General features: G+C 38.6%; 2 protein-coding genes across 2 annotated transcripts in view; one reads left to right on the top strand and one right to left on the bottom strand.

The window, feature by feature from the left end:
• The window catches only part of ADAM19 (ADAM metallopeptidase domain 19), a 123,712-nt gene extending 120,506 nt beyond the window's left edge, over nt 1–3,206 (top strand). The window contains exon 23 of the mRNA XM_074291925.1: nt 651–3,206. Coding sequence (XP_074148026.1) covers nt 651–704 — 54 coding nt within the window. The 3' untranslated portion in view covers nt 705–3,206. The remainder of the gene's footprint in view (nt 1–650) is intronic.
• NIPAL4 (NIPA like domain containing 4) overlaps nt 3,156–19,589 on the bottom strand; it is a 30,469-nt gene continuing 14,035 nt past the window's right edge. Inside the window, exons 2-6 of the mRNA XM_074291926.1 lie at nt 16,146–16,385; nt 15,461–15,517; nt 9,668–9,758; nt 8,639–8,799; nt 3,156–7,600 (exon numbers count right to left, since the gene is read on the bottom strand). Coding sequence (XP_074148027.1) covers nt 6,975–7,600; nt 8,639–8,799; nt 9,668–9,758; nt 15,461–15,517; nt 16,146–16,385 — 1,175 coding nt within the window. The 3' untranslated portion in view covers nt 3,156–6,974. The remainder of the gene's footprint in view (nt 7,601–8,638; nt 8,800–9,667; nt 9,759–15,460; nt 15,518–16,145; nt 16,386–19,589) is intronic.

Genomic DNA, 19,589 nt, shown 5'->3' with positions numbered 1-19,589 from the left:
GGGCTCCAGAAGAGATGAGTATAATTCCCTAAGGGTAAAAGAACAAACTCCTTCATTTTGGACAGCTCTTTTTTGATTGGTGTGTTGTCAGGTTGCCTATTTTGGGTGGGGAAATGAAATCAAGCTGATTAGTTCAGCATTTGTCTAATAGATCCCTGAACAGACATAAAAGCTTGAACCCCTTTATTAAGCCCTTACGTTGTGAGGATATCATTTGTTTTTTCTAGGAAGGGGACATTTTCTGTGATAATGTTCCTATGGCAACCGTGGCAACATAATGGCAATAAGAGTTATGGTTAAAAGACCTGGTTTTGAATCTTACTATTAGTTCTATAATTATGGGTCTGGTCAGTATCCCTCTCTGAACCTCAGTGTCTTTATCTATTAAATAGGGATAACACATCACTGGACTGGGGTGAGGAATTATTATATTATATTATATTATATTATATTATATTATATTATATTATATTATATTATATTATATTATATTATATTATATTATATTATATTATAATGTAAGAATTATTGTTAGGGATAGACAGATTGATATTCATAGAGGGAAGTCACTCTCTTAGTACCCATCCTTAAAAAACATTCAGGTGATTTGAGTGCATTGAACTAATAATTTCCCCTATTTCTTTCCAAAGTTCCCAGATTTCAGAGCCCAGAGGGCTGGAGGAGTAACTAGCTCAAAAATCTAATTCCAACACTTTACTTGAGGAGTCCCAGCCGGAGTTCCCTTTTTCCATGAAGACCCTGGATATCACAAAAGATGTCACAGCCTTGCAATTAGACAGAACCATCGTTACTTGCCATCTTATTTAACTTACCTCCTTTCCCCACCTTCAACCTCATCACCTCTAATTCTTGGATCCTTTGACCCAGATTCACTTGGAAAGCCCCGAGTGATTTATTTCTACAAAATTTAAGTGTTCTTTTGTGCAATATATGATTTTGGGGAGAGAGGAGGACCCTAGGAAAGAAGATGATCATTGACTTCACTGGCTGTCAACCACCCAGCATATCTGCAGAGCATATCTTATCTTCCAATAGCTCTTGAAGACCAGGATTGAAGAAATCAGGTTAATGAGGGATGTCATATTTATTTCTGACATCTCATATCAAGACTCAACCTGGAAAACCCATCCTGGGACTTGTGGATTGATGTGGATCCAGCCACATCTCTTCCGTGGCCTCTCTAAGAAGCTGGAAAAAGTGGTCCAGCACCAGAGAACCCTGGGACCCAGAGAAGATCCCAATCAAGGTGCACCAGGTCATTGGAGCCATCTTGGTTGGGATGCTTTGTGTTTATTTTTTGTTTTGTTTGTAATGGATATCCTGTGGAGGTCTGAGCGTTCTCCTTCCCTGTTCCCCTTTCCCCTTCTCCATTATTCACATGGGTCGTTTTTGACTCAGATAGGTACTACAGCCAGATGAACCACTCCATCTACAATAATGTAGACAGCAGGGGGGAGCGCTATGCTTGTGCCTCCTCTGAGCCATAATGATAATGCCAAAGGTCATGAGTACCAATAGAATGGGCTTCTCCTCCTTGGTGCATATCAGGTACATTCCATTCTAGCATTAGCTACCCTGGAGGTCCATCGTTTGATCCCTTCCTCCCACCCTCCACCTCACTCTTGCCCAGGCCCTCGACTCTAATGATGTGTGGTGCTTTGTTGAATGGACAATATCAAACCCTGTCTTCCAGGGCTGTAGTGTGTATAGCTATCCTCAGGGCTTTTTAGTAATTCCCTAAAATTCCAGAGAGGGTCTTGCTTATAACACTGTGTTTATCTTTGTGTTTTGGGCTTCCTGGTATTGGATCTCAGGACTTCTGACTAGAGTAGGATCGGCAAGGTGGAAACGTTAATGATATTCCCCTTACCCCCTACACAGTTTAGTTTAAATTTTGTTTTATGAAATCGAGGGTAAAGGCAGACATTCAATTTCCAATGTGATTCTAAGTAATTGCCATGTGACATGGGTTAACTCTACCTACCTGGTCAGACATCTTCCACCTAATGTTTAACCTTCTCTAGTCAAATATTCCAGAAAAGAGACATCCCTTGAATTCCCCAACTCTGAAAAATATTCTCCCTACCAAAAGACCCAGAAGAGTGTCCAGATCACAAGTCCATTTGGAATGTTTGTGCAGCATTCTCCCTGCCAGCCAATTCACAGCCCTCTTAAAAACGATCTATCATAAATGACCCAGATCCTCATAGATCTGTGGAACTATTCCAAAAAAGAATATTTATGTCCAAGGGGAGACAATGAAAAACAGGGCTTCGTTAGCCATTTGTACACTGGCAGAAATTCCAGTGGTTAAGCCAGCTGTTTTTTCCTAGCCTTCTCACAGCCTCTCTTCCAATCCCTACTTATAGAAGATGGACAGCTGAGATGTCTAGCTGGTGGGAGAAGGGCAACCATTTAATCCTAAAATCATTTCTCCCTGAAAAAACACGGAAAGGAAATCAAATCAGTGATTTGCTTTTTCAAGGATCCCTTTCTCCTTCCTACTCCCTATTCCTGTAAAGGGACATTAGGACCTGAAAATGGGTGAATTTTCTCTGTATCTCTGTCCCATATGTTGTTTTTTGCCTCTATTCTATAAAAGCAGGTCAAGCTGATAGAATCTCAGGCTTGAAGAGTTTTAGAGGCCATTCTTCTGCCCTGATTCCCATTTCAACTTCCCTACCTAAGAAGTACTGCTCAGGATTTAGGCCCAAGAAAATCCCAGGGAATATAAAATTCAGAGACCAACTGGAAAGGTACCCCTAGTCCCTTTGGAAGCTGTAGGCTGAAGCTTTACAAAAACAAAACCTTCCAAAGTAAACTCTGTGTGTGTGTGTGTGTGTGTGTGTGTGTGTGTGTGTGTGTGAGATAAAGAGAGAAGAGAGAGAGGGAAAAGAGAGAGAGAGAGAGAGAGAGAGAGAGAGAGAGAGAGAGAGAGAGAGAGAGAGATTGTGTAGTTGCTTATTGGTGTGTGTGTGTGTCGAGGCTATAGGGTATATGTGAAGTTTTCTTTTGATTTGAGAGATTTTACACAGAATTTAGATCCTTTTCTTCTTGATTCACTTAATTGTTTACAATTGATGATATATGTGCATCTATGCAAAATACTTGAATGATACAAAAATCATTGTGCCTTTTTCCTTGTTTGTATTTAATTAAAATGAATTATGGTTTGCCATTTGAAATGCCGTATGAGTTGTCTTGCAAATTCAAAATACCGAAACAATCCCAGAGCATCCCACTCCTGGGATCTGGACACCATCAGCTGTAGAGATCTCCCCATAGCATTTAAAAAGTTACATCCAAGCCACTTAAAGGTCATCAGAGTAGAAAACACAAATGGTCCAGCTCACAAGGAGGAAAGCCCAGAATGCTATTTCACCAGTAGAGGGGGCTATTTTTCTGTACAGTGTGTGAGATTAGTTCCGTTATATCCTGTCTTTGAAAGGCTGGGAAAAATAGAAGATATCAATGAAATCCCCTGAATGAAGATCTGATCTTAACTTGAAAGAATAAACTACTTAATCATGGAGTAGCAAAAGGACCAAGACCATAGACCAATGGCATTAGAGTAGAAAGGAACCTCAGAGATCATTTAGTCCAGTGATTCTCCAAATGTGGTCCAAAGACTCCTTCCAGGGAGTCTAGGAGGTCAAAGCTATTTTCATAATGATACTAAAACATTTTAATTTCTTATGTGGTATATTCTGATATAAATAAGTTACCTAAACAAAAGCTCTTTTGGGGGTCTTGAATAATTTTAAAGAATATAAAGGAATCATGGGGCCAAAACGTTTAAGGACCAGTTATTTAGTCCAACATTCACTTTACACTGAGCCTGTGAATCCCAGAAAAGGGAAGGGATGTATTTGAGCTTATATAGCAAATTGGTGGCACAGATGGGATTAGAAACCAGAGCATGACTCTCTGCCAAATGATTTTTCCACTTTGACGGGGTACCTCTTAATGAACTATATTTTAGAGTCATTCCCATTTAGAGAATGGATCTTGGACTAGACAGTCTTAAGAGATGACTCTAGAGAACTGGACTATAGATGGCCTAAGGCTAGTTTAGAATAGGAAAATAAAAGGGGAGCTGATGAATATTCTCCAAATTATATCTCAAGATAGTAGTAATAATAACAGCAGCTTACATTTATAAAGCACTTTAAGGTTTACAAAACATTTTCCATACATTATCTCATTTAAGTCTCCCAACAACCCTGTGAGGTAGGTGCCATTATTATCCTGATTTTTAAACAGATTAAGAAACCAAGGTCCAAAGAGGTCTGGTGGCTTTTCTATAGTCACATTGTTGGTATCAGAGGCAGGGTTTGAACTCAGATCAACATGGTGGTAGGTCCAACATGCTACCATGTATACTGTGCTGCCCCCCAAGATAATATTGTAATCAACTACAAGCCTTTTTCCCTCTCCCAATAAGCAAAAATGGGCAGGTTGAAATTCAGGGAAAATCTTGAGATATCCAGCGACTGACTTATAACTAGTATAGGAGCAGTTAGTTGAGATCTCCTGCTTCTAAAATTCCTAAGAGCACAGGGATCAGTTAATCAAAGGTATGAAAGCTTTTGTCCTCTGCTTCCACAGATACATTTTTAATTTCAGAAGGTATGAGGTTCTTTTCAACTACCAAAAATAAATAAATAAATACACTGCTTTGATTTAGTCCTTGACAGAAATCCACATTCATTAGAAATAGGGAAATTCAGATTCTAGGGGCATGGCCATAAATTCTCCCATAGGAACCATCAGATCTCTGAGAAACTGCTTTCATTTGCTTGGGATGGAGATTAATAAACACATGTCCCCAGGCAACCGGCAATAGTCTCTGGGGACATCGTCCATACCCATGCCATTATTTGAGTATAAGGAAAGAGTTGCTCTTCTTTACTAATTTTCTTGTGCCAGATTCTATAATTTACTTTCCACACAGACTTCTGCATCAATTCCTCTACTCTTGCAGCAGGGACAGAAGAAAGAGAGACAGGCAGAGGAAAATCAGTGCTCCCTGAGTCCAACCCATCCATCTGAAGGTCCCTTGCACAGCAGCTCAGCCAGGATCCTGGTGCTGGCAGCTGCTCTGATGAGCGAGCACTCCATCCGCTTGGGGGAAGGGAGTAGGGAATGATGGAACATGAGGCAGCTGCAGCTGTTGGAGCTAGGCACTTATACTTGGGTGGCTGCCTTTGTAGGCAGCTCATTGGCAGGGATTGGCCCTTGTGCAGCGTCCAGAGGAAAGGAAGCAGCAGCCAGCATCAGGGAATTAGGTGCACCCTGCCAAGCTCGCAGCCTGTGTGCCTTACAAGGTCATCCAGAATTGAAGGCACACTTTTACTAACCAGGGAGCCAGGTCATTGAGGCAATATCAAAAGGACAGATATAGGCGTCCTTCAGTTCAAAATGCTTGGTTAGGATCCAGAGTAAACAATATTAATCTGCTGTATTCTAACCCTTACCTCCCATGCTTATTCCCCTCTCTCCCCATCTCCGAAATACCATGTCCTCTTTACTACTTAAGGAGGAACAGGAAATAACACATTTTGCCAGATTCTAACTCATAAACCAAGACATTTTTTAAGAGAAAAGCAGCATACATACACTGTCATTCTTCTACTAAGGCAATAAGAGCAAGCACACCAGCTCATCCATAATTTGGTAGTGACAAGTCTTTTGTTTGAATTTTGAGGTCATTGTGTGATCTCCTTGGTGACTGGTACCTCAGCATGCCAAAAGAGAGACAGACAGCAGATGTCAACCACTGGGTTATAAATCCAAAGAATTAGCTTAGCTCCTGCCTTTTTTTTTTTTTTTTTTTTTTTTTTTTTGCTTTTTGCTTCTTTCTTTTTAAATTTTTTTTCTTTTACTCCAGGCTTTTCCCTGAGTCACAAAGTGACTTTCTCGGAGCAAAATCAAGTGGAAATCCATCTTTCTTGAGTTGTTTGTCTTTTCATTCAAACAGGATCAATGACTTTACAGATGCTCTCTTGACTTGCAAATTAATTGGATCTAAGTGAGATAGAGCTGCACAAAGTTGTCAACCTCATTCTCTCTTCCAAAGTCATTGAAATCCAGTGGCAGGACAAAAGTCAGGATGACTGGCAATGGCCCAAGATACAGTGGGTGACCATGATGTCTTCCATGTCTGACCAACCAAGTTCTAAGTGCAACACAGCATCTGCTTCAGTCATCTTCATGGCCACTGAAACAAATTTCTCATCCACTAATTCCATTGGGGAAAGTCATCACTTACTTGGGGTAAATAAACTCCTAATTCATGGAGAAGTTTGTGGCCTGTCAGTTACCCTTTGGTATCTACCTATCATCTCTTTTGGGTAACATTGAAGTGAAGGGAGAAGCAAGATCTAAAGATGGCCTAGCAAAAATTGAACTACAGTCCAAATTATTTCCATATGAAGTTTGGGCAAGGAATCCTTACTCATCCCCTTCAGATCCAGCATGTTGCAGTACCAGGGTGAGGAATGCTATAGCTTATGCATCCTTGAGGTGGAGGCCAGTACTGAGGACCTCTGAATTTTACAACACCCCACAGAATCATTTGGACTCTAATACATTCAAAGGGTCAAGTTATCTCCCCCACTTGCCAACATAGGCAACTGCCATAGGCATGGAAGGTAGAAGGTTAAAAAAAAAAAAAAGTCTTTTAAAAGACCTGAGGGACTGTGGGAAAAGAAGGGATAGTGCACCAATACAAACCATGCAGTATGGCCATGGAGTCTGTGTTTCCAGGAAGTCAGGATCTGACCAAGTCCTACACAATTGGAAATTATTTTCTCCTGGAAATATTAATGAGGTATAAAGCCACACTGTTAGGACAAGGGCATCTTGCCTCTTGAATAATATTTGAAATCACTAGATTGTTCTGGGGTTAGATGGACTAATAGAATGCATCCTCTCATTAACACTCAGAAGTTTTAGGTGTGGATTGTGAAGACTTTGGGTTTCTCCTCAGGTGAGGGTGTGGGCAGTTCTATGTTGTCCACAAGGACACTTTTGTCTTCCAGCTTGATGATTATGGGTTCAGGAATGGGAGGTGGGACTGGGTTTTTGTAAGTGTGGGGAAGGTTTGCCCAGGTTATATCAAGGTCCTTAAAAGCATGGAGCAAGAACACCCCCAGGATAATTATAACAAAACCCGAAATTGTGCCCAGAATGTCCACAATTGACATGCTGTTCCACTCCTTGAAGAGGATGATGGAGGAGGTGACGACCATGCTAGTAAAGGTCACGTAGTAGATGGGGAACACTAAAGAGGTATTGAAGATATCCAGAGCCCTGTTGAGGAAGTTGACTTGTATGGGGATGGAAGTTGCCAGGATCACCCCAAGGCAATATGTAAGAGGGTGGCGGAGAACTGGCTGTCCCTGGAAGAAGCCCTTGATGGCAATCCCCATGCCTTTGACAGCACATACGGAGAAGGACCCCATTATAGAACAGATGATGATGTAAATGAGAATATTCTTCTGTCCATAGCGTGGAGCAATGATGAAGATGAGAATAAGAGAGCTCACCACTAGGATCACAGCAAACACAATAAAGCCTGCAGGAGAGAAGAGAAAAAGTTTGAATCTCAACACTACATCTTGGAATACAAACAAAGCATATTACTAACCAAGGATGGGTTTTTTGTTTGTTTTGTTTTTTTGGTTTAGTTTTGTTCTGAGGCAGTTGGGGTTAAGTGACTTGCCCAGGGTCACACAGCTAGGAAGTGTTAAGTGTCTGAGACCAGATTTAAACTCAGGTCCTCCTGACTTCAAGGCTGGTGCTCTATCCACTGCACCAAGTGTGCTGCCCCCAAGGGTGCTTTTAAATTAGCTTTGCAAGTGGACTGGGGCATAGGTGGGGATGACTGGCCAAAAACTCAGTCCTGGGAACACACAGATGTTTGGTGAGCCGGCTTTCCCCTCTGTTCCTAGAACTAACTCTTGCTTTCCACCCAGACTGAGTCCTTGCCTCCTCGCTGGAATACAACCAGGAAGAGAAAGGAGAGGGAATTTTCTTTGTCTGGTTATTACTTTTTGAATATAAACCCATTTCTGGCCCAGCAGCCAACCAAAAATTCCTTCACTAGGTGGTCAGTGGGCCAGATAATAGTTACAGCATAACCTTGAATGTCCTGAAGTAGAAAGCAAGGAGCTCCATTATGAAAGCCCCAAAGTAGACTCCTCAAACAAACAAGATCCCAGGACTAAGTCCTCATTGGCCAATTCTTCCCCAGACTCTAACTTACAAATATACATATATACTAACAAGAACCCACTCTGGCTTATCTCTAGTGGCCCAGAAATTAATACCAACTAAACAAAACAAACCCATCTCCTATATCCCCCAACATTTCCCAGTTTTAGGGCAACTCTGGTTACCCTCAGGTGGCAAAGTAAACAGCATTCCAAGCTCAGAGTCAGGAATACCTGGGAAACTCACTTAACCTTGTTTGCTTTCATTTCCCTTATCTATAAAATGAGCTAGAAAAAGAAATGGCAAACTACTCTAGTAGCTCTGTCAAGAAAAGTCCATAGAAAGTTACAAAAAGTCAGAGATGACCACATGACTGAATAATCGCAAAGTTTACCCTCACCTGTGTCCTTCAGCTTTGAAGCCATTTCATTCATTGTCTTGATCTTCTCTTCTTCGGGGGCATGAATCACCATCACCGAACTGCCTGCTATGGAGATCATGCAGCCCAACTTCCCCAACAGGTTCAGTCGCTCTCCCAGAAAGTAAGATGACATAATGGCACTACACAGAGAGAAGGGACACAGAGGTATCAGAATGTAGCTTAGGAAATCTGTCTTTTCCAATGAGGCGGTGAAATATGGGAACATTAGGAATAAGCCTAGTCTTCTAAAGGGAAAACCGTTTCAAACCATTAATCGTGCTTTTAAATCACAACCTGTCTGAGAAGAATAACCACAAGTTCTGGTGATTAACAAAACACAAGGAAACAAAACATGCTGGTTTAATTTCTTTTATAATCAGTCACTTTTATCCAAGAATGTAGGTTTGCAAACACTGGCTCAGTTCATTATTTATGTCAATTATCTGAGCTGGCTGGTTTTAAAATTTACTTGCCAGACTGCGCTAGGGGTATAGGATTTGGAGTGGCAAACTAATTCAAGAATTCTTAATGTGGGAATCCCTGGATATATTCCAGGAGGTCCATGAACTTTGAATGAAAAAAAGCTTACATCTTTATTTTCATTGATCTCTACTGAAACTGAATATTTTCTTTAATTCCTTATAAATAGTGTTCTGGGAAGAGATCCATAGACCTCATCAGATTCCTGAAAGAATCCAAGATATAAACAACTGTGATCTAGTCTAACACCTTAATTTTATCAGGGAAGAGTGTTATCCAGCCAGCATGCAGCAGAGACCTGATTTTTACTCATGTCCTCTGAATTCAAAGCCAGGGTTCTTTCCACTGTGCTCTGTTATAAAGTGCTACATAATACCCTCTCTGGGGAAACTGAGGCAGATACATTCTTGCCATGTAAAGTAAATTCAGTCTTATTTGGTGGTTGTGGAAGAGCCTCATCCAAATGCATGTAATAATGAGCCAGAAATGGGAAAAGAGAAAAACACCAACAAGGTATTTATTAATGACCTTATAAGCACACTCAGCGCTCCCAGCGGAGTGACGACTGTTGCAGGAGCAAATATGTAGGCCCCAAAGTTGGCAGCTTCACCTAGACCCACTAGAAAATAAGAAGGGATGGGAGGAGAGAGGAGAAATAAGACATTAATGAAAAACTTTTCCTATTACCTCAACTGTTTTAACAGGGTTCTGTGCATATCTTGTATGTACATAGTTATCTGCATATTATCTTCCTCATCAGAATGTGATCTCCTTGGGGCTGGGGAGGAGGGGGAAAGAGGCTGTTTCTTTGCCTTTGTAACCCTAGCAGTTGACACAGAGTCTGCCTTATCATAAGCACTTAATATATGCTTGTTGACTGACTCAAATACAGATTGCATCTTGCAGCAAAAGTTCATAAGGAGAAGTCTTATTGAAGACCCATGTGCTATCTATAGTTATCATACCTATATTATTATCAAGGGCCTGCATGGAGATCACTTCCTCAGGCCTCAAGGAGCCCTCTGTCACCAAAATACCCTTGAAAGGTAAGCTAAAGAAAGTTACTGCCAGTGGTGAATAGTGGTCCAATGATTTAGAGGAGGAAGGAAACTTAGGGTCTGTTTATACAAATCCCTTATTTCTTTTTTTTCTTTTCTTTTCTTTCTTTCTTTTTTTTTTTTAATAGTTTTTGTTTATCAGATATATGCATGGGAATTTTTCAGCATTGACAATTGCCAAACCTTTTGTTCTAATTTTTCTCCTCCTTCTTCCCCCACCCCAGATGGCAGGTTGACCAATACATGTTAAATATGTTAAAGTATAAGTTAAATACAATATATGTATACATGTCCAAACAATTGTTTTGCTGTACAAAAAGAATCGGACTTTGAAATAGTGTACAATTAACCTGTGAAGGAAATCCAAAATGCAGGTGGACAAAAATAGAGGGACTGGGAATTCTATGTAGTGGTTCATAGTCATCTCCCAGAGTTCTTTCCCTGGGTGTAGCTGGTTCTTCATTACTGCTCTATGGGAACTGATTTGTTGAAGAGAGCCACGAACATCAGAATTGAGCATCATATAGAATTGTTGTTGAAGTATATAATGATCTCCTGATCCTGTTCATTTCACTCAGTATCCGTTCATGTAAATCTCTCCAGGCCTTTCTGAAATCGTCCTGTTGGTCATTTTTTACAGAACAATAATATTCCATAACATTCACATACCACAATTTATTCAGCCATCCTCCAATTGATGGACATCCACTCAGTTTCCAGTTTCTGTCTACTACAAAGAGGGCTGCCCCAAACATTCTTGCACATACAGGTCCCTTTCCCTTCTTTAAGATCTCTTTGGCATACAAACCCAGTAGCAATGCTGCTGGATCAAAGGGTATGCACAGTTTGATAACCTTTTGAGCATAGTTCCAAATTGCTCTCCAGAAAGACTGGATGTATTTGCAGTTCCATCAACAATGTCTCAGTGTCCCTGTTTTCCCACATCCCCTCCAACTTACCTTTCCCTGTCATTCTAGCCAATCTGACACGTGTGCAGCAGTATCTCAGAGTTGTCTCAATCTGTATTTCTCTGATTATTAATGCAAATCCCTTATTTCAAAAACAAGAAAATTGAGTCTAGAAAATGGAAGTCACTTAACTAACATCATACAGATGTGAAGTGACAGAGCAAGGGTTACAGCTCAGGCCCTCTGGCTACAAAGCCAGTGCTTTCTGTATACCTCAGTCCCTTAAGTCTTTGCATTGCTAAGATGCCATCTTTCCCAGAAGAATTGGTTCTAACTGCTCATTTTTATATTGCTTTACAATTTACAAAGAACTTTCTTTTTCTATTGTCCTATTATATACACAACAGAAAGATAGATAAGAAACATATAAATAAATAAATGATATAGGCATTATTATCCCAATTTTACAAATAAGGAAAATAAGTTCAAAAGAAGAACAATGTCCATTAATATGTGGTGGAGCATGAATTCCAACCTAAGCCTTCTGACTCCAAGTTAACTCCTTTCCATGCTACTTCACTGGGAATTTGTGCTCAGGAGTTGACAGATTGTTGGCTTTTGATGGTCCTTATTTCTTGCTATTTGCATTTCCAGTTGGCAGGAGTATTTGAGAAGCAATGAGGTATGATGAAAAGATCTTAGAAATTTGAAGACAGAGAACCTGATTTAAATGACCAGCTCTGATCCTTATTACATCCACTGATACTCCTACTTTCTGGTACATGCTTTTATGGCTTTACACCCAGACTATTGCAATAGCAATAGGGTTTCCCCTGAATCTGCTCAGCTGTCAGAATGATTTTCCTAAAACACAAGGCTGACTATATCATTCCCCTTACTCAATTAACTCTAGTGATTCCTCCTTTCTCCAGGATTAGTATAAAATTCTCCTTCTTATCTTTCTAGAATTCTTACTTCTTGATTCCCTCCAACCCACTCCCATTGTATTCTGGCATCCAGTAACATTGCTTTCCTTGTTATTCCTTATAGGGAACATTCCATCTCCTCACTCCAGGCATTTTCATTAATTCTCTCATTCCTTTTTTTTTTTTTTTTCTTGAGGCTGGGGTTAAGTGACTTGTCCAGGGTCACTCAGCTAGGAAGTGTTAAGTGTCTGAGCTCAGATTTGAACTCGGGTCCTCCTGAATTCAAGGCTGGTGCTCTCTCCACTGCGCCACCTAGTTGCCGCAACTCTCTCATTCTTGCAACTTTCTTCCACTTCATTTTAACTCCTGGCTTCCCTAGCTTCCTCCAAGCACTTTCTACAAGGAAACTTTTCTCTTAGTATCAGTGATTTCCTGCTGAGATTTTCTGTAATACATATATTTATATCTCTGTAACTCTATATATTTAAACATACAGATAGATCTGAATGCATATGATCACACAACATGTTTACATACATATATACATGTGTGTATGTATACATATGTATACTTGCATATGTAATATACATACATACATATATATATAGTACAAGGTTGTTTGAGTATTTTCTCTCTCCTTAGATTGTGAGTTCAGGAGATCTGGAACCTTTTTGGCCTTTCTTTTTATCCCCAGGGCTTAGCATAGTGCCTGGCACATAGTAGATGCTTAACAAATCCTGGTTGACTTAATTTCTTGACTACCTGTGTGAAGGATCAGAGTTTAGGAGATAGAAAGAATGGGTTGGAAGTTGGGAAGACAAAAGAAATGCAAATTATCTGGAAATTTAGGCTAATTTAACTCGACCCTATAAAGAGAGAAAGATAAGCCTATTAATGGCATAGTAAAATCTTGAGAAATTCCAGATTTTCTCTTTTACAATCTGCAGTATTGAGTGGCCTTTGGAAAGACTACAAGGAATTAGATTATGTGAACTCTAAAAGTCTTTTCCAATTCTAGCACTCTGTCTCTGTGTTCTAAGGTTCCTTCAAGTTTTTATGTTTCAAATTCTAATAACCCTTCTAGATCAAACATTCAACTATGAATAGCTCTCCAAACACTGGTGTAGTAATTTGCTTTGAGGTCCAAGATGATTCATGAAATCTGAACTCATTATGGCAGAAACTAGGCATGGACCCACATTTAACACCACATACTAAGATAAGATCAAAATGGGTCCAAGATTTAGGCATAAAGAACGAAATCATAAATAAATTAGAGGAACATGGGATAGTTTACCTCTCAGACTTGTGGAGGAGGAAGGAATTTGTGTCCAAAGGAGAACTAGAGACCATTATTGATCACAAAATAGAACATTGTGATTACACCAAATTAAAAAGTTTTTGCACAAACAAAACTAATGCAAACAAGATTAGAAGGGAAGTAACAAATTGGGAAAACATTTTTACAGTTAAAGGTTCTGATAAAGGCCTCATCTCCAAAATATACAGAGAATTGACTCTAATTTATAAGAAATCAAGCCATTCCCCAACTGATAAATGGTCAAAGGATATGAACAGACAATTTTCAGATGATGAAATTAAAACTATTTCCACTCATATGAAAGAGTGTTCCAAATCACTACTGATCAGAGAAATGCAAATTAAGACAACTCTGAAATACCATTACACACCTGTCAGATTGGCTAAGATGACAGGAACAAATAATGATGAATGTTGGAGGGAATGTGGGAAAACTGGGACACTGATGCATTGTTGGTGGAGTTGTGAAAGAATCCAGCCATTCTGGAGAGCAATCTGGAATTATGCCAAAAAAGTTATCAAAATGTGCATACCCTTTGATCCAGCTGTGCTACTACTGGGCTTACATCCCAAGGAAATACTAAAGAAGGGAGAGGGACCTGTATGTGCCAAAATGTTTGTGGCAGCCCTTTGTGTAGTGGCTAGAAACTGGAAGATGAATGGATGTCCATCAATTGGAGAATGGTTGGGTAAATTGTGGTATATGAATGTTATGGAATATTATTGTTCTGTAAGAAATGACCAGCAGGAGGAATACAGAGAGGCTTGGAGAGACTTTCATCAATTGATGCTGAGTGAAATGTGCAGAACCAGAAGATCATTATACACTTCAACAATGATACTGTACGAGGATGTATTCTGATGGAAGTGGATATCTTCAACATAGAGAAGAGCTAATCCAATTCCAATTGATCAATGATGGACAGAATCAGCTACTACTAGAACATTCCATCTACTACTAGACTCAATTTGGATGCTGTTTTTTCCTGCTGAATTATTTTTTCTCTTTTTCTCTTTGTTATTCTTTTTTTTTTTTTTTAAACAAAAGATGGCTCAGAGGGTAGGGATAAGAATATATTCAGAAAGAAAGATATTAAAAACAGAAAACATGAATATGAATTAAACATTTTATAAAGTGCTTTATGGTTTCAATTTAGGGAGTGAGAGGGGAGTGTGTTTGGAGGCTAGAGTGGTAGGAAAAGGAAAATGAACACAAAGATAAGTGAACAAATATAAAGTTCCCAACCCTTCAGGCCCATTGATGTAGGGAGAATCAATTGTCCCAGAAGAATTCATGTTTCGTTTGGAGACATTAGAGAACCACTAGAGTATTGAGCAGGAAATGACATGGTCAGACCTATATTTTGGAAAAAAATTACTACAGGGAAAATTACTTTGGTAGCTTTGTGAAAGACAGATTGTGTTAAGGGAAAAATTTAGTTCATATAGTACTTTGATTAGAGTCAGGGCTTTAGAGAAGCATCATGGAGAATAGAGTTAGAAGGAGTACTGAGATGGGAACCCTGGGCAGCTAAGGGACAATAGTAAAATATTGGTCCAAAGGAACACTGGGAAATGAGTGTAAACTATGAGCTTTTTTTTTTTTTTCTTCCCAGATTATTTTTACCTTCCGAATACAATTCTTCCTTTGCAACAATAACAATAACAAAATTCGGTTCTGCACATATATATTGTTCCTAGGATATACTATAAGATATTTAATATATATGGGAATGCCTGCCATCTAGGGGAGAGGATGGAGGGAAGGAGGGAAAAATTCGGAACAGAAGGGAGTACAAGGGATAATGTTGTTTAAAAAAAAAAATACCTATGCATATGTACTGTCAAAAAAAATGTTATAATTATTAAAATTAAATAAATAAATAATTGATTAATTAAAAATTAGCCAAAAAAAAAAAAGAAAGAAATTGAACTCATTGAAGTTTTGTTGGTAATAAATTTATCTAGGGTAAATGATAACCAGAAACAGATGCAAAATGATTCCCCTAGGATTCCATTTTGTTGGATCTAGATATAACAGAATGATGGTTCCTCTATTCTCCCCATGAACTCCTTTCCATGATTAGTAATGTAAATGACCCTACTTACTGGTGACAAATCCAGCCCACCACATTTTATCCTTGAGGTAGCCGAAACCTCCATCCACTAGGAAAGGAAAGAAAAATAAAGTTAAAGGAGTAATAAAGCACCTAATAGAAGAAAGGGAACATATAAGGCTTCCAAAATTGATTCTTCAAAAGGAACTAAACCAATATAATAATAATTTTTACTGTAGAAGGACTACTACCTGAACTACCAGATATTAAAGACCTCTAAAACAAAACTGTAAAAACTTGACTTAATCCAAGAAATTTGCTCTGCCTTGAAAAAAATCCTATGATGTGGGCTGGGAAGGTCATCCTTGCCACACCAAAGTCTTTATTTGGCATACCTTCTCCTCCACAGAAAATGAACATTTTGCAGTGGCAGGGGGATTAATCTGCTTGGATATATTCTGGAGAGGAGAAAAGTGAAAAAACAGTGGCAAGATATCTAGTCCACTAACCCAAGGTATTATGGATATTACACTGATAAGACAAGAAGATTTGACTCTAGAAGCTATGCTGAAGGTCTGGCCTTTGGTTTAATTTGTAGTTTTGTTTGACTGACATTACTGGCTTGTAAGTAAGGCCTGAGGCCCAATTCTCAAACTGCCTACACAACTTGTTGGAGTGAAGTCATTACTGATTCAGTGTTCCAGTCCCCATCCTTTCCCAATAAGCAGTAATCCTACCAGCTCGAGTTGCACCCTTGTCTACCAGCCGAATGAGGCCCTTCTTCTTAAGAATGACACTGCTGCCAATGAGGAAGCTGGAGAAGACTGCCAGACCCACTCCAATGAAGAAGCCATAGTTCTTCTTGACTTTTTCTTGCCAACTGCTCAAGGTGATGTTGTTTGAGCTGTCAGGTTCAAAGTCACTGACAATTTGGCACAGGACTTGTTGGGAGGAGCAATACAGGGTGATCAGGGAGCCTACATGATATTAAGAGAGAGAAAATTACTTTGAAATTACTTACCTTCTCTGGTCTTTAAGAATATTGGAATTAAGTTCATTAGTAACAGATTTCAAAACTGTACTACAAAGCAACAATCATTTGGTGCTAGTTAAAAAAAAAAAAGTTGATCAGTAGAACAGGTTAACCATACAATTTGCAGTAAAAGCATGGAATTTGATCCAAAGATCCTACTTATTGTATTTAAGGATTCATTATTTGACCAAAGCTTAGAAAACTAGAAAGCTATCTCAGAAATTAGGAATAAAACAACACTTTACATTATCTACCTATTTATCTACCTATCTATCTGTATATATCAAGATAAATCTGAAATAGGTCCATTATAATCAAATTAGAGATGTAAAGAAACAATTACCTTGCAGATCTATGGGAAGGTAGGTCTTTGCAATCAAACCAGTGATGAAGAAGATTACAGGAAATTTTGACTATATAAGTTATATATAATTACATATGATGTACATATAATATAACATATTATGTATAATTATATAAAATTTTCAAAGTTTTTGTACCAGCAAATTTAATGCAGTTAAAATTAGAAGGTATAGAAGTAATTGGTATATAAAATATCTGTAACAAGTTTCTCTGCTGAAGGTCTCTTATTCAAGATTGATTTACATTTATAAGATCTTAATATCTGTTCCTCATTAGATAAATGGTGAAAGGATGTAAATAGGTACTTTTCAAAGGAAGAAAATCATATTATCTATAGCCCATATGAAAAATGCTCCAGAATCATTAATAGTTAAAGAACTGCAAATTAAAAAGCAAATCTAAAATTCAACTTCATAGCCATCAGATTGACAAAGATGACTAGCGAAAAAATGACAAACATTGAAGGAATTGCATGAAAGCACACTAACAGGCACTATTGGTAGGAAAAGGCCTGTCATTCTAGAAAATAATTTGGAATTGTGTCAGTGAGTCAAAAGACATTTCTTAATTGACTACTATGTACCAGACACTAAGCTAAAGATGGGATAAACATAAAGGCAAAAGATAGTCCCTGAAAAAACATATAAATAATAGTAAAAACAAGATATATATATAGGAAAAATTGTAAATAATCATTAGAGGAAAGATATTAGACTTAAAATGGATTAGAAAGAGTTTCCTATAGAGGGTCATATTTTAACTGGGATTTGATAGAAACCAAGGAAGTCAGGAGGCAGGAGAAAGGAGACAGTTCCAGACATGGAGGGCAACTTATGAAATGCACAGAGTCAGGAGTTGGAGTGTCATGTACAAGGAACAGCAAAGAGGCTGATGTAACTGGATTCCAATCTGGGGAAGTATGGTATAAGAATAGAAAGGCAGGAAGGAGCAAGTCTATGAATGGCTTTAAAAACCAAACAGAGGATTTTATAATTGATCATGGAAATAATGAGACACAAAAGTTTATTAAGTATGTGTGTATTCAATAAACTATGGTACCCTGGTCAGAGGCACTCATCAGAAGAACACTTTAGGATCACTGACAACTAAGTGTAGGATGGTTTGGAGTAAGGAGAAACTTGGGATGGGTAGGGCAGCCAACTATGACCCTTTGACCTAACTACATTTCTGTTGATTTGCCCATGCCCTGAAAAGATCAAAGGAAAGGAAAAAGAACATATATGAATGAAAATATTTGTAACAATTTATTTCATAATATGCCCAAACTAGAAACCAAAGGGATGTCCACTGATTGGGCTATGGCTAAGTAAATTATATTAATCGACTATAACGGATTTTTATTGTTACAAATGATGAATAGACAATTTGGGAGAAACCTGAGAGGTTTTGTATTAGTTGGCATAAAGTGAGTAGAACTAAGAGAAATATTTACAAAATATCAACAACCTTATGGGTAATGAAGTGGTGCAGTGGGTAGAGTACTGGGCTTGGCTTCAGAAAAAGTCATATTCATGGGTTCAAATTGGACATCATACACTTTTATTACTTGTGTGACCCTGGGTAAATCATCTAACTCTGTTTTTGTAAAATAAACTGGAGAAGAAAATAGCAACTCACTCCAATTTCTTTGCCCAGAAAATCACAAATAGTGTCACAAAGAGCTGAACATGACTGAAATGACTCATAGAGAAAAACAACTTTGAAAAATCTTCAAACATTAATCAACACAATAAATGTAGTCCAAAGAATGTAGATGAAATTTACCACTCATCTTCTAAGAGAGAGGTGTCAAACTTACCATTCAGAAGTTTAAATTCCAAAAATGCATTTTTGGAAATAGCTAATGAGAGAATGTGTTTTGCTGTTTTGAAGGATTTTTTTCTTTTTCAATTTGTTCAATAAGGGGAGTGGGAGAGATATTAATAATACTTGCTACTTGAAGAATAAAAGTAATAAACTACTAGGGGCAGCTAGGTGGCGCAATGGATAGAGCACCAGCCCTGAATTCAGGAGAACCCGAGTTCAAATCTGGTCTCAGACACTTAACACTTCCTAGCTGTGTGACCCTGGGCAAGTCACTTAACCCCAGCCTCAAAAAAAAAAAATTATAATAATAATAAACTACTTAAAAAAACACATGTATTAATTATAGTTAAAAGGATTTAAATATGGAAAGGCTGATAATAAAATGACCTGAATTCTAGTATTGGCTTTATCATTAACTTAAGCAATTGATTTGTTTCTTTATTCTGATTCTTCTTTTGTCAAATGGGAGGACTGGGTTCAAAAATTTCTAAGGACTTTTCTATCTCAAAAATACCATTTTCTGGGAAGATGGTTGAGTAGGTCAGAAAACTTCTGGCTCTCCAAATTTCCTCCACAACAAAATCCAGAACTTCACTTCTGAGTGATCTGTAGAATAGTGGAAATAAATAGGAGTAGGGGTGGGGCAGTTGTCTTCCTGATACAATTTGAGCAGACCCCACAAAAGATTCCTATATCCAGGTGGAGGTCTGACCCAGTGAAGCAACAAAGGACTAACACTGGATTGGGAGGCTGACTAAACCTCAGGAACTTTAACCTTGTATACAGTGTTGGAGGCATATGACTCAGTAGAAGACTGAAGGAGCTTCCCTTATCAAAGGACACCCAATGTAGCTGTGCTGACCAGATGTGTCCTGCATTGTGGCTAAGGGGAGAAGGAGCTAGCACACACCTAATGAGTGCAGTAGCAGAGAGGTGGATATCCTTCTGGCTGTGGGCA

The sequence above is a fragment of the Sminthopsis crassicaudata genome, chromosome 2, assembly GCF_048593235.1.
Source record: "Sminthopsis crassicaudata isolate SCR6 chromosome 2, ASM4859323v1, whole genome shotgun sequence".
Lineage (NCBI taxonomy): Eukaryota > Metazoa > Chordata > Mammalia > Dasyuromorphia > Dasyuridae > Sminthopsis > Sminthopsis crassicaudata.
Note: the sequence above shows the minus strand (reverse complement) of the source record. Positions and strands in the feature narration are given on the sequence as shown.